The 11,104-nt window shown below is 46.3% G+C and overlaps 3 protein-coding genes across 3 annotated transcripts; all 3 read right to left on the reverse strand.

Moving 5' to 3' along the window:
* Nucleotides 1–1,569: 1,569 nt before the first annotated feature.
* On the reverse strand, nt 1,570–4,183 carry LOC125550348 (probable plastid-lipid-associated protein 4, chloroplastic). Its single transcript, XM_048713327.1, has 6 exons — nt 3,754–4,183; nt 3,554–3,667; nt 3,094–3,192; nt 2,438–2,512; nt 2,277–2,344; nt 1,570–1,847 (listed from the first exon to the last, which is right to left on the reverse strand). Exons 1-6 carry the CDS (start codon nt 4,108–4,110, stop codon nt 1,775–1,777), a joined length of 786 nt encoding a protein of 261 aa, XP_048569284.1. The 5' UTR covers nt 4,111–4,183; the 3' UTR covers nt 1,570–1,774.
* A 526-nt stretch (nt 4,184–4,709) lies between these two features.
* Nucleotides 4,710–6,282, reverse strand: LOC125550349 (30S ribosomal protein S13, chloroplastic). Its single transcript, XM_048713328.1, has 3 exons — nt 6,092–6,282; nt 5,431–5,670; nt 4,710–5,057 (listed from the first exon to the last, which is right to left on the reverse strand). The coding sequence occupies exons 1-3, from the start codon at nt 6,188–6,190 to the stop codon at nt 4,881–4,883; spliced, it is 516 nt and encodes a 171-aa protein (XP_048569285.1). The 5' UTR covers nt 6,191–6,282; the 3' UTR covers nt 4,710–4,880.
* A 788-nt stretch (nt 6,283–7,070) lies between these two features.
* Nucleotides 7,071–10,632, reverse strand: LOC125550350 (uncharacterized membrane protein At4g09580-like). The gene is made up of 4 exons (XM_048713329.1): nt 10,161–10,632; nt 9,177–9,447; nt 8,871–9,041; nt 7,071–7,388 (listed from the first exon to the last, which is right to left on the reverse strand). The coding sequence occupies exons 1-4, from the start codon at nt 10,427–10,429 to the stop codon at nt 7,257–7,259; spliced, it is 843 nt and encodes a 280-aa protein (XP_048569286.1). The 5' UTR covers nt 10,430–10,632; the 3' UTR covers nt 7,071–7,256.
* Nucleotides 10,633–11,104: the final 472 nt, after the last annotated feature.

The raw sequence follows: 11,104 nt of genomic DNA on the forward strand, positions 1-11,104 counted from the left end.
TTTTCGCGGGCAGCGCACCCTCGCATCGGAGCATACCTGGCTCGCCTCTTATCACCTTCGCGGCGCGGCCCAGACGTGGTATTACGCTCTCGAGCAGGACGAGGGCGCCATGCCCCCTTGGGAGCGCTTCCGCGAGCTCTGCCTCCTTCGCTTTGGGCTTCCGGTTCGCGGGAGCTGCCTGGCGGAGCTCGGCCGCCTTCCCTTCACCTCCATGGTGCAGGACTTCGCCGATCATCTCCAGGCCCTAGCATGCCATGCGTCGGGCGTGACGGCGCAATAGCGGGCCGACCTCTTTGTCGGTGGACTTCCGGATCACATCCGCGTGGATGTGGAGCTTCGGGGACCCCAGGATCTCCAGTCGGCCATGTATTATGCCCGCGCGTTCGAGCGCCGCGCGGTGGCCATCCAGCAGGAATCACCGTCCCCGCTGGGTCGCTACTCGGGACGGATTCCGTGCAGGGTCGGCCTGCGCAGGCTTCCGCGGCACCCCTCGCCGCGACCGCGGCGCACCCATTCCGCCGGCTCACCTCAGCCGAGCTGCTCGAGCGTCGCCGCGAAGGGTTGTGCTTCAACTGCGACGAGCCCTACACGCCTGGCCATGCTTGCCCGCGACTCTTCTACCTGGAGGTTACATACCACATTCCGGAGGACGCCGTCGCCGCCGACCTGGCCGCCCCAGCTGTCGAGAAGGTGTTTGACGCTGGTTGATCACCACGAGGAGTTCAGCAAGCTCTTCCCCACCTTACAGCTCGAGGACGAGCTGTTTGTGCAGGCAGGGAGAAGTGTTATGACCGGTTTAGCTTATGGTCGTAGAAGGCCCACCAGGCAATCTTAACCCCCAAGTTATCTTAGGTTAATTCGTATGCAAGTTATCTAGGTTATAAATATATACTGTAAGACTCTTTTTGAGATTAAGCAATAAGAATATTATTATCCCTATTGCCCGGCTCTCAGAGGAGCCGGAACCCTAGCCGCCCCCATCTTCCTCCTACGCGACGGCGCCCAGCCGCCGGCTTGCCCGCTCATCGCCTCGCCCCGCTTCATCCTTCCCCTACAACCTACGGAGCAGGTCCGGTAGGATCCCTGGTTCTACCAGCCTTGTTTATTAATTATTTTTGCAATTGGCTGATGCTAACTTTGGCATTGCTAGGATATGGGCATGCCTTTTCAGAAACCGTAGCACATTTTTACACAAGGTTTTATGTTGTGATGGTCTTTCATATATTAATTAAAATTCGCAAGTAGCCCGCATAAACACGCTCTACAAACAGCATGCCTCTGTCTGATGTAACATGGATAAGGTGTTGAGTTTAATGATGTAGCATTATTGGTGCTGTGGTTTCTCCTTTGGGCATTTCTCCTATCCAGAGGCTTCTGTAACTGAATCTGCCCCATGGAGATTGCCTCATCAATCATCTTGCTAAACAAGGTAGTATGGGGGGTAAAATCTCTAGGAGTTGCAATCCAAACGCATTTACTGAGCTTCAACAGCGAAGAAGAATAGGAGTTTAGGACCAAACACACACACACACACACACACACACAGACACACACACACACATATACCCATTTCGTCATGGACACATCTGAGTTATGTCAGTTCAAATGTGCTATCTGCTGTATAGACTAAGCTCAAACATCAATATTTACACATCCTGTATCGCCTCAGGACGGGAAAAAGAACATTCTGGATAGTTGACACCTGATTCTCGTAGACACTAGCATTTAGCTAGATAGTTGACACCTGATTCTTGTAGGCATTTAGCTACTATTATTACAACGGAACTCGGTATAATGGGTCGACCATCTTCAGCACGAACAAGTTCCCCTTGTCGCCTCTCGAAACCCTGCAAATCCAGCAAGAAGATTTCAAGCAGCATCAGTACACCACAACATAAATTCTCTTCCCCAAAAAGCCAAACACTGCATACAGACATCCATCAGGATTTCAGGAGGGCAATTATTTCACAAAACTATTCTACTTTGAGTACTGGGAGGGTACAAATTACATGGAAAAAATGAGGTGTAGCAGTGACATTTGATGTCTATTTTAAGGGTATACATTTCCAATGCTAAAACATTTATGTATGTGCCATGCTCAAATTTGCAGATAACTGATTTATTTATTTTTAATTATCTTTTAGGGAGTGGGAGTTTTATTTTAAAATAGTCCAGTATTGTAACGATGGAGAATAATGTGGGGGAATGAATCCATTTTGGGGCACAGTCGCGGGTGCTCCACATAAGAAGCCATTGGGAGGGGCAGATAAGCTGACCTGAGGTCTTCATCAAGATATGTGATCTCTAGTTCACCTTTGCCACTTCCAGGTGCTTTGATTTGGATCTAACCATGAAACAATATTAAAATTTTACTCAGTATCAATCGTCTGGTGTAAAAAGCAGACTATTGACTACAGTAGGAGATAAAATGCCTCACCAGGCTAAATATTTTGAAGTAATCAAACCTAACTGCCACTTTTCTAGAGTTGAGAGGCACCAAGTTGGCAGTAACCTGCAGAAGCAAATGCCATCACATCACCACGGTACACACACAGAAGCAGTACTTGCAAGCTGTAACCACTATTATGGTTAAAAACACTAAAATTTTACCAACAACGTCGTGTATGCGATTTGCTGTTCTGATTTCAGAATGTGTCAACAAAATTCAGATAAACGAATTCACGGTGGGATAACGCTACATGAATGTGCGTACCGACACCGTCTATATCAGTTACGTGCTAACTCAAGTCGTCGACAGATAATAAGGCTGCCAAGGAGGAAATGGACATTTGTGTTCTAAATCAAGTAAGGCTTCACCAGATGTCCAAAGAGAAGTAAAGCCTTCACCAGCTCAATCATCCTTCAACTAACGCATCTCCTTATCCTAACTTTTCGGAGGTGCTTATCCATTACCCACAAGAGTAAGACCATAACACATGCTAAAACTGATCTCTACCATGCCAAATATAATTGGTAAAGCATATCGTTCCTGAGTGACAAGTCTTTGCTTCTTAATGAAGAAAAACAAAGAAAGGAATTTTGTCTTCAGGGAGAAGGCATGCTGGAACTAGTTTTTGGTGGAAATTAAACTACCTGATTAAAGTAAGGCAGTGTCTCCATGTTTTGAGCTCGTAACGTGTCGGTGTTGATCGCTTGGTAAATCGTCCCGTATGGCCTCAGAAACTTTGGCCTCTGCATATATCAGTAAATGAACACAATGTGAAATTCCAACAGGATAATACATGCCTAAGCAAGCAAGCTCTTGTCTATTTGGGGAGGAGTCCAGCTGCCTTCAACAAGAGGCTAGCCTTTTTGGAGTGGAAAAGAAATGAATGCAGCTGCATATCTTGTTTTTTTGGGGTTTTTTTTTGTGTGTGAGGAATGCAGCTGCCCAGCTTAGGTGATGATTATTGCCATAAGAGAGAGAGAGAGATAACAATGAACAGCTGCATCAATAAGATGCTAATAATTTTTGGCCTTTGATGCAATGCATCACATCACAGAAACATAATTAAATACTTAAATTGTGGAGACAAGAAGGAGGAGGAGGGACCTGTGGCTGGAGAATGGATGTGGAGGTGGTGTAGAGGAGCTCCCACTTGCCGTTGAGGAGCTCGGACTTGAGCGGCTCCTTGGTCGGGTTCACCTCCTCCAGCTGCTGCGCGATCTGGACCAACCAACCGGACGGAGGCGTGAGTCATCATGGAGATCAGCACCGGCGTGGAAGGTGGAGCCGAAAGAAGGTCACCTCACCTGGTCGACGCGGTCCTTGTCCTCGGGCGTGGCCTCGGCGCCGCGGTCGAGCGGCGCGATGGCCGCCAGCAGCTCCTCCTTGAGCGTCGCCGCCTTCTTGGCGTCCTCCTCCTCCTTCTTCTTGCTCCCCGTGAAGAAGGACGGCAGGAAGGAGGAGAAGGACGACACCGGCGCCCTCCACTCCCGACCCCGACGCCCGGCCGGCAGCGTCAGAGCGAGGCCGGCGTTGCCCCGTGGCCCTCCCCTCCTGATGCTACCGCTGCCGCCGGCGAGCGACGGCGGCGTGAGGAGGTGGCTGGAAGACGAGGAGGCGGCGGGCGCGCACGGGGGCGAGAGCGAGAGCGAGACCAGCGCCATGGCCACGGGGCACGGGAGGGATTTTTTGTGTGTGCGTTGCAGCCGCAGCCGTGTCCGTCTTTTCTCGACGGAAGGAGCCGCGGGGTTTTTGAGTGGTCGGTATAGCGCGTGGGGTGGTGGCAGCCGGACGTCGAGCTCGCATTGACGGTCAAATTCAGAAGTAGATGTCTGAACTTTGCACAAAATTACTACTGCTACACCCCAAATTCATCCCAAAATCAGAGGTTTTCGGTGCCTTGGATTTTTGCATGATTTGTGTGACATACTTAACTTTGTATCTGGTACAGTAGGAATCTAGCAATCAAACCTGACAGTGTCACATTACTGAGCTACCACTGGAGCTCCTCTGTCTAGCTTGCAAACAAAATGACTGCACAGCATAATCTTGCAATGGCAATCGGAAAATTCTACAACCACTGGTGTCTAAGCTAATCCAGTCATCGGTAGCCGGTTGACCTGTCTTTGCATCAAGCAGACATGCGACAAAAGAAAAAAATATGTGTTCAGAAAACATTTGTGCTTGGAACGAAACGCGCATGTAACCTTGATGATTTACCCTTTATCGGAAAAAAACCTTGATGATTTACCATCAATGCATATAAGAGAAGAGATGTCATGACTATAAACTCTGCAGCAGCATCCGACCATATCCCCGTAATATAATTCATCTACGACGGCATGGAAACTTGAGCCGGAGCAACAAACGGTAGTAGCGTCGTGATGTAGCTCACAAAAACCAAACAAGAGGTAAATACACATGGCAATGTCACTTATTCGTCGGAGGACGAAGCCGACTTCTTCTTGGCGACGGAAGCCCTCTTCCCCTTGAGCGTCCTGCAGTTGTTCTTTGTCCTCTGGCCACGGACCGGGAGGCCGAGCTTGTGCCGGATGCCCTTGTAGCACCGGATCTCCTTCATCCTCTCGATCGCCACACGGTTGAACCGTTTCTGTAAAAGCATTGGGGGGCAATGTTCAGTTCATTTTCGAAGAATCATGGAGAGAACTAAACATGTCCTAGCAAGTAGCAAATTAATTCTAAGCCTCTAATAGAATATCCTGATGGCATAGTTATCATAACAACATGGGATAAATTCTAAACATGACACTATTCAGTATTTTCATATCTTTTGAAGATGCTACTTTTATACCTTTTGTAGATGTTACCATTATAACAGTGAAATGCGTGTTTTAAATAAATGTCGGAAGAACTAAACAGGTCCTATATAAGCCTCTAATAGAATATCATGACGGCGTTGTTATTGTAACAACATGGAATGGAATAAATCATACTCCTATTAGCAAAGGGATGAGAGCAATTACAAGGTCTCCTTCAATCATGTACTTGGTGACCTCCTTACGGAGCGTGATGACCTCCTCCTCGGAGAGGTCCTTGGTGACCTTGTTATCAAAACTGAGGTCCAAAAGGATCTGGCGGGAGCGATTCCGTCCGATGCCATGGATGTACTGCAGCGAGTACTCCACCCTCTTGTGGTTTGGGATCTCAACACCACCGATACGGATGCACTCGATCCGCAGGCCACCATGGCCAATGCCGCCCTTCTGTCAAGTTCCAAAAAAACAGAAGAATCAATCAAAACCATAAAACAGTCACCTACACACATCTACATATCAAAGAATATCTTCTCTGTAAACACATATAAAGGGACATATAGCGAAGAAAAATAACAAAGAACCATCCCTATAACATTCACATTGATGTGCAAAGAAAAATTGTACATTATCAGTCAAAATGTGCTAGGACATTCATGGTTCCCAAGCAAGCACCCACACAGACACCAGCTCACCCCCATTCTTCCAGCATCCCGGGCATATCAATGGAACTACACATACAGAGAGAAAGACAACGCAAGCGGTGTGTGCCGAGACCTAGTAGCGTACTCGACTGGCACTAGCTCCTTCCCAAGGGGTCGTGCACGAAAGGGGAGGGGAGGAAGGGGAGGAAGAGGGCGGCGGTGCTCACCTTGGGGGCGGGGAAGGAGACGGAGGAGGCGCGGCGGCGGGTGGAAAGGGGGAGGGACGAGGTGGCGACGGGGCCGGAGACCATGGAGAGGGTCGCCATTTCTGCTGCGCTCGCCCGACGAGGAGGTGCGTGTGTTTCCCACCGGAATCTTCTGCCTTGGATAGAACCCGAGGGGGGAGACGATAAGGTGGCTGGAGGCTGCTCCGATGTTGGACTTGGGCTTGATTTTGGGCCTTTCGAGGCCGAATTGTAATTGAGCCTACAAAAAGCCACTCAGTGTAGGCTCAATAATAAGTGTTTCCACTCGGCTCGATTTTGATTGTCTCAAAAAATAAATCGGCTAAATTATGAAAATGTTCTTCTAATTCCGAGCTCAAATGCTTGTTCTATGAACACTGAAATCCAAAAAAAATAGTAAAAGCATTTAAAATTCTGATTTTTTTTAAACAGAAGTTACTTGGTTTTGTTTGCCTGCATGCAACTTTTAATGATGAAATCACATTTGGATGTCTAGAAAATAATAACAATGCTTTAAAAAAAATTCCTTTTGGAGCATCGAATTTGTTTTTGTTGCCCAGAGCATTATGAATGTTTTTTCTTAGGGAAATTTACACGAATGTAGAAAATTCAACAATGTTTGTTGCCAAAAAAAAGAATTTGAAAAACATATTTTTTTACTGTTCACAAGCTCAAGTTTAGAGACTACATGTCCCTTAATTATGGCCATTCTGTAGAGCTAAAAAAAACCCCTAAAAATGTAGAGCTTTCAAATAAAATAAAATTATAGCCATTCTGTACATTCTGCTAAAAAAAGAGCACACCACATCTCTAAACAAAAATTTAGCCAATTCAGATTCGATTTTTTCGAACGAGGATGTAATGACAGCATGGCCAGGCTGCTAGTAGAAAATCCTTAATACTCACGCTTGGAAGTCGGATAGCAACGGTAACTGCAATTTCAGAACAACAGGGAAGCAGATACAGCAAATAGCGCCTTTTTTTATTGTGTAATACCGACTTTGAAGGGAGCCATTCCGTTTCTTACATCTTTACAGCTAAATTAAATAGGTATACATATATAGCAAAGGAAAAGAGAAGGCCTGAAAAAAGGCTAGTACACGCTGGGGCATCGGGGACTGTATATATATCAATGTCGCCTGAGGCATCATTCGTATGTTCTCTTCCTTTTCAAGATGGTTGGGACAACGGCGACAGATCCAATGAGGAACAGAACAACTAATGTCTTGAAGTCGTACAATTCCCTAACTGATCTTAGATCGCCTAGAGCTCTCCCAGCCTGCAATACAATGGTAAAAGCAATTAGTTAGCAGGTATAAACTCATCATCTGGAAACTAAGCTATCACTCAGAGATGTTTCCGAAAGCAAACAAGTTGGTTCCCTGATGCACAGCCAGATCGGGGATAATGACTTTAAGTAGCGTTTGTTATGAAAAATTAAAATACTTCAGCACAAGATAAAAACTGGATACTCGCCGCGTTTGAATATTGACAAAGTCAACACCTGCGTCTTGCTATTGGTTGGTATCGTCTACCACTGAAAAATATTCTGCCATGGTGACACACAAAGGGAGCCAAACCTGAGGTTTGATCCTTGTGGGCAAAGGGCTATCAAATATGCTTCCACTAACCATCCAGGCACTAACTTGGGTATCTGAAATTGCTGCTAGTAAAGCTCAGGAGGTTTCCTCGTAGGGGGCAAAGGTATCCTTTTAGCACTAACAAACTAAGTTAACTAAGCATTGATTCTGACTGACACTAATTATGTACTAGGTAAGAGCTTGTATAGACAGTCGAACAATATTCTGCCATATTCCTTGCACTTATCTTGCTGTTTCTTATTCTGAGCAAAACCACCTTGCTGATGCCATTCTTCGTGCAGCTTCTACTGAAGCTACGAAGCCAGCAAACATCAACAATGGAAAAAAAATACTTTAAGATAAATTACCGACCAATCAGAGAAGTTGTTTTATGTGGACATGACGCACTTGAAATGTGGCGCCTTCCTAAAAATAGGTACTATAACCCCGGAAGCGGATTAGGAGCACTCGGGTGCTCCACCCCCCTATATTCAAAAATAATTTAATAATTCAAAAATAAGTCAAAAAAATCCTGGATATATTTTTGAACCAAATATGACTAGGTATTGTACTCATATAAAAAGTTTGGCCAAGGAATAATTCTCGTTGACTTCAGGGAAAAAAAACAAATTTATGACGACAATATAGCATGAATAGTACTTGTATCTAGCATTTTTTGGGAAACCTTTGACCCAGGATACAATAAAAGTCATTTCCTATTTAATTTTTTTATACGAGTGCAATACTTGGTCATGTTTGATTCCATAAAAAGTTCCGGGATTTTTTGATTTTTTTTGAATTACTAAATTATTTTTTAATACAGGGGGGCGTAGCACCCGAGAGCTCCTATGCATTTTCGCTATAACCCCGGTGTACTTTGGACAGCATATATGATGCACCCGCAACCAACTAGCCATTCTCGATTATTTACCCAACATTTTAGCAAAAGAAAAATGCAAGAGCATCCAGACCCCAAACCATGTTATATTTCAGCAAAAGAACAATGAAAATTGTTTATAATGCAAAACAAGTTATGATACTCAAGACATAAACAGTTAAGCGATTCTAGTCCATTTTCATGTGACCTTTGAACATATAACATGGATCCTGGTTCAGGTAATTGCTTTGTTCCGGACAAAACTGAGCCAAAATATAAGATTACTGCACGCGCTGATATTTACCTTTACAGTAATATAAGATGCTGGGATGAGTCCAATTAGTGTTGCAGCAAAGAAAATATGGAAAGGTATGTCGACAATAGGTGACGCCATATTTATGAAAGTATTGGGCAGGGTTGGTGTTATTCTCAGAAAAAGCATGTAGTTCAACAGCTTGTCTTTCCTCTTTGCAATCTGCAAGATAATCAAAAGTATTAGTTATATGAAATAAAGAACAGGAAAGCTCTCATCATTTGGGGGAAAGATCTAAAAAAAAAGATTGCCAGTGGAGATACAGTAAGCAGTTTGTTATTAAAAGCAGAAGATTACCTCTGACTGGAAATATCTTAGTCTTTCAGGCCACAACCAGCAAACCAAAGGTCTGCCAATCAACTTGGAGAGAAAATAGCAAGATGATGCCCCAGCTGTGGCAGTGAAGACGACCAAAACACCCCCTTTAATCACCCCAAAAAGCGCTCCAGCAAGTAAAGACATAAATATTGTTCCGGGGATCATAAATGTTTGCATGAAGATGTATATGGAGCAATACCCCAACACGAAATTCGCCTGATGCTCGCTTGCATACACAGCAAGATTGTCCCTGCAAGTTTCAGAAAGGAATATCAGTATTCTAAAATGTATTCACTGCTGTCATAACACATAAATAACGCATATATAAATAGTTACTAAATCATAAAAGGAAGAGATCACGTATTTAGCACTGCCTATATAAAACCATCATGAAATGTATCTTAATGATTCGATCCTGATAATGCTATGAGTAAAGAAAACCCTTCATATGCATTTGGCTTGTTTGCAGAAGAATACTACAAGCAGTAGTAGTTTGAAACATAACTGAATGCACTAGAGTATGGTGAGTAAGTACAATGGAGATCCATCAGCGCATTCTAGTGTCTGGATACAGGCAAACGAACAATAGGTGAAGTTCAGAATATAGTTTCGCACGGAACTTGACAGCAACCAGGAAAATAATATTCTCTTGTCGTCTTTGGATGAACTAGGATTCCCTCTGTTCTACTGCGGAACTAGTATCCACCTTGCTGTTTATTTCCTAAATATGCATCGAGTAGAGCATGGCTTCAGTCTGTTGTGATTAGAATGTGTGCACGAGCACAGCTTGCCTACCTCGACGCATCTAAAACCCCCCAATCGAATCCGAAACTCACTAGATCAAATCGACGCCTCACTTCGCTTGTAGTGCGATTCAAACTACATTCCGCAGCGACGAAAATATCCGCGATCCGGAAGACACAGTGGGGCCGGCAAGCGTGGGAGGGGAAGAGCAAGCCCTACTTGAGGAGGCGCACGTCGGCGAGGCTGCGCGGGAGGCGGAGGATCTGGCCGAACTCGCGGCGGGGCGCGGCGAGGAAGATGCAGAAGATCCCGGCGACGAAGAGCGCGAGCACGGCGGCGGCCGCGAGCGCCTCGGTCCGCGTCAGCGTGGGGCGCGCCACGGCTGCGGCCGCGGCGGCCGACTCCGGCTTGCCCTTCTTGGTGGCCGGCGAGCCGTCCTGGCCGGCGCCGGCGCCCGCGGCCTCGATGTCGCGGCGCGCGAACAGCATGGCGGCGGCCGGCTGGGGGCGCGCGCGGGCGGGGCGGATCGTCGGCTGCTAGTGCTGCTGGGGCGAGGAGGAGGCGGAGGCGGGGTGCCTCGGGGCCGGCCTCATGGGGGAGGAGGTTGGACGGCGACAAGCGGTGACGGTGCCGTGCGTTGTGTTCTGCGCCCTTTTTTTCCCCGCTTGGTTTTTCGCCGTCCTTGTGGCGGCCTGGGTTTGACTCGGGTAACCCACAAGTTACCAGGGCCGGGCCGGTGTCCGTGGCAGTAGGGTATACTGTTGCCACCGAAGGCACCAACCGTGTCTGCCACGGGTGAGATATCACTTGCCTAGGGTTGTTGGGTTACCGCAAAGGCAAGCCGTGAGCAAGCAGAGCATGGTGCTCATTTCCTCCTTGACATTATCAGACACGTCAGTATTTCGATTTTCTTGGTGAAGACAATGAAAACCTAAGATCTAGAATCGGGCGATGACGGTGCTTGTGCACTGCTTCGTTCTTGGAGGCGTCACTTTTAGACAGTTTGGACTTCAGATGTTGTCTAGGTGGCGGTTTGTGCTACAGCTACAAGGAATTGATCATTATAGCAGGATCTTTCTTTTCTTCTTCTTCTTCTTCTTCTTCTTCTTCTTCTTCTTCTTCTCTTCTTCTTCTTCTTCTTCGTTTTTTCTGGCCCTGTGCAT

The sequence above is a fragment of the Triticum urartu genome, chromosome 4 (assembly GCF_003073215.2).
Source record: "Triticum urartu cultivar G1812 chromosome 4, Tu2.1, whole genome shotgun sequence".
NCBI classification, from domain to species: domain Eukaryota; kingdom Viridiplantae; phylum Streptophyta; class Magnoliopsida; order Poales; family Poaceae; genus Triticum; species Triticum urartu.

Coding starts and splice junctions, on each gene's coding strand:
- LOC125550348 (XM_048713327.1), bottom strand. CDS start 4,110: ATGGCGCTGGTCTCGCTCTCGCTCTCGCCCCCGTGCGCGCCCGCCGCC. Junction 3,668..3,753: donor ACAAGGACCGCGTCGACCAG/GTGAGGTGACCT, acceptor TGGTTGGTCCAG/ATCGCGCAGCAGCTGGAGGA. Junction 3,193..3,553: donor CATCCATTCTCCAGCCACAG/GTCCCTCCTCCT, acceptor TGATATATGCAG/AGGCCAAAGTTTCTGAGGCC.
- LOC125550349 (XM_048713328.1), bottom strand. CDS start 6,190: ATGGCGACCCTCTCCATGGTCTCCGGCCCCGTCGCCACCTCGTCCCTC. Junction 5,671..6,091: donor TCTCCTTCCCCGCCCCCAAG/GTGAGCACCGCC, acceptor GGAACTTGACAG/AAGGGCGGCATTGGCCATGG. Junction 5,058..5,430: donor ACATGATTGAAGGAGACCTT/GTAATTGCTCTC, acceptor ATGCTTTTACAG/AAACGGTTCAACCGTGTGGC.
- LOC125550350 (XM_048713329.1), bottom strand. CDS start 10,429: ATGCTGTTCGCGCGCCGCGACATCGAGGCCGCGGGCGCCGGCGCCGGC. Junction 9,448..10,160: donor GCCGACGTGCGCCTCCTCAA/GTAGGGCTTGCT, acceptor TGAAACTTGCAG/GGACAATCTTGCTGTGTATG. Junction 7,389..8,870: donor CATCTTATATTACTGTAAAG/GTAAATATCAGC, acceptor ATTGTATTGCAG/GCTGGGAGAGCTCTAGGCGA.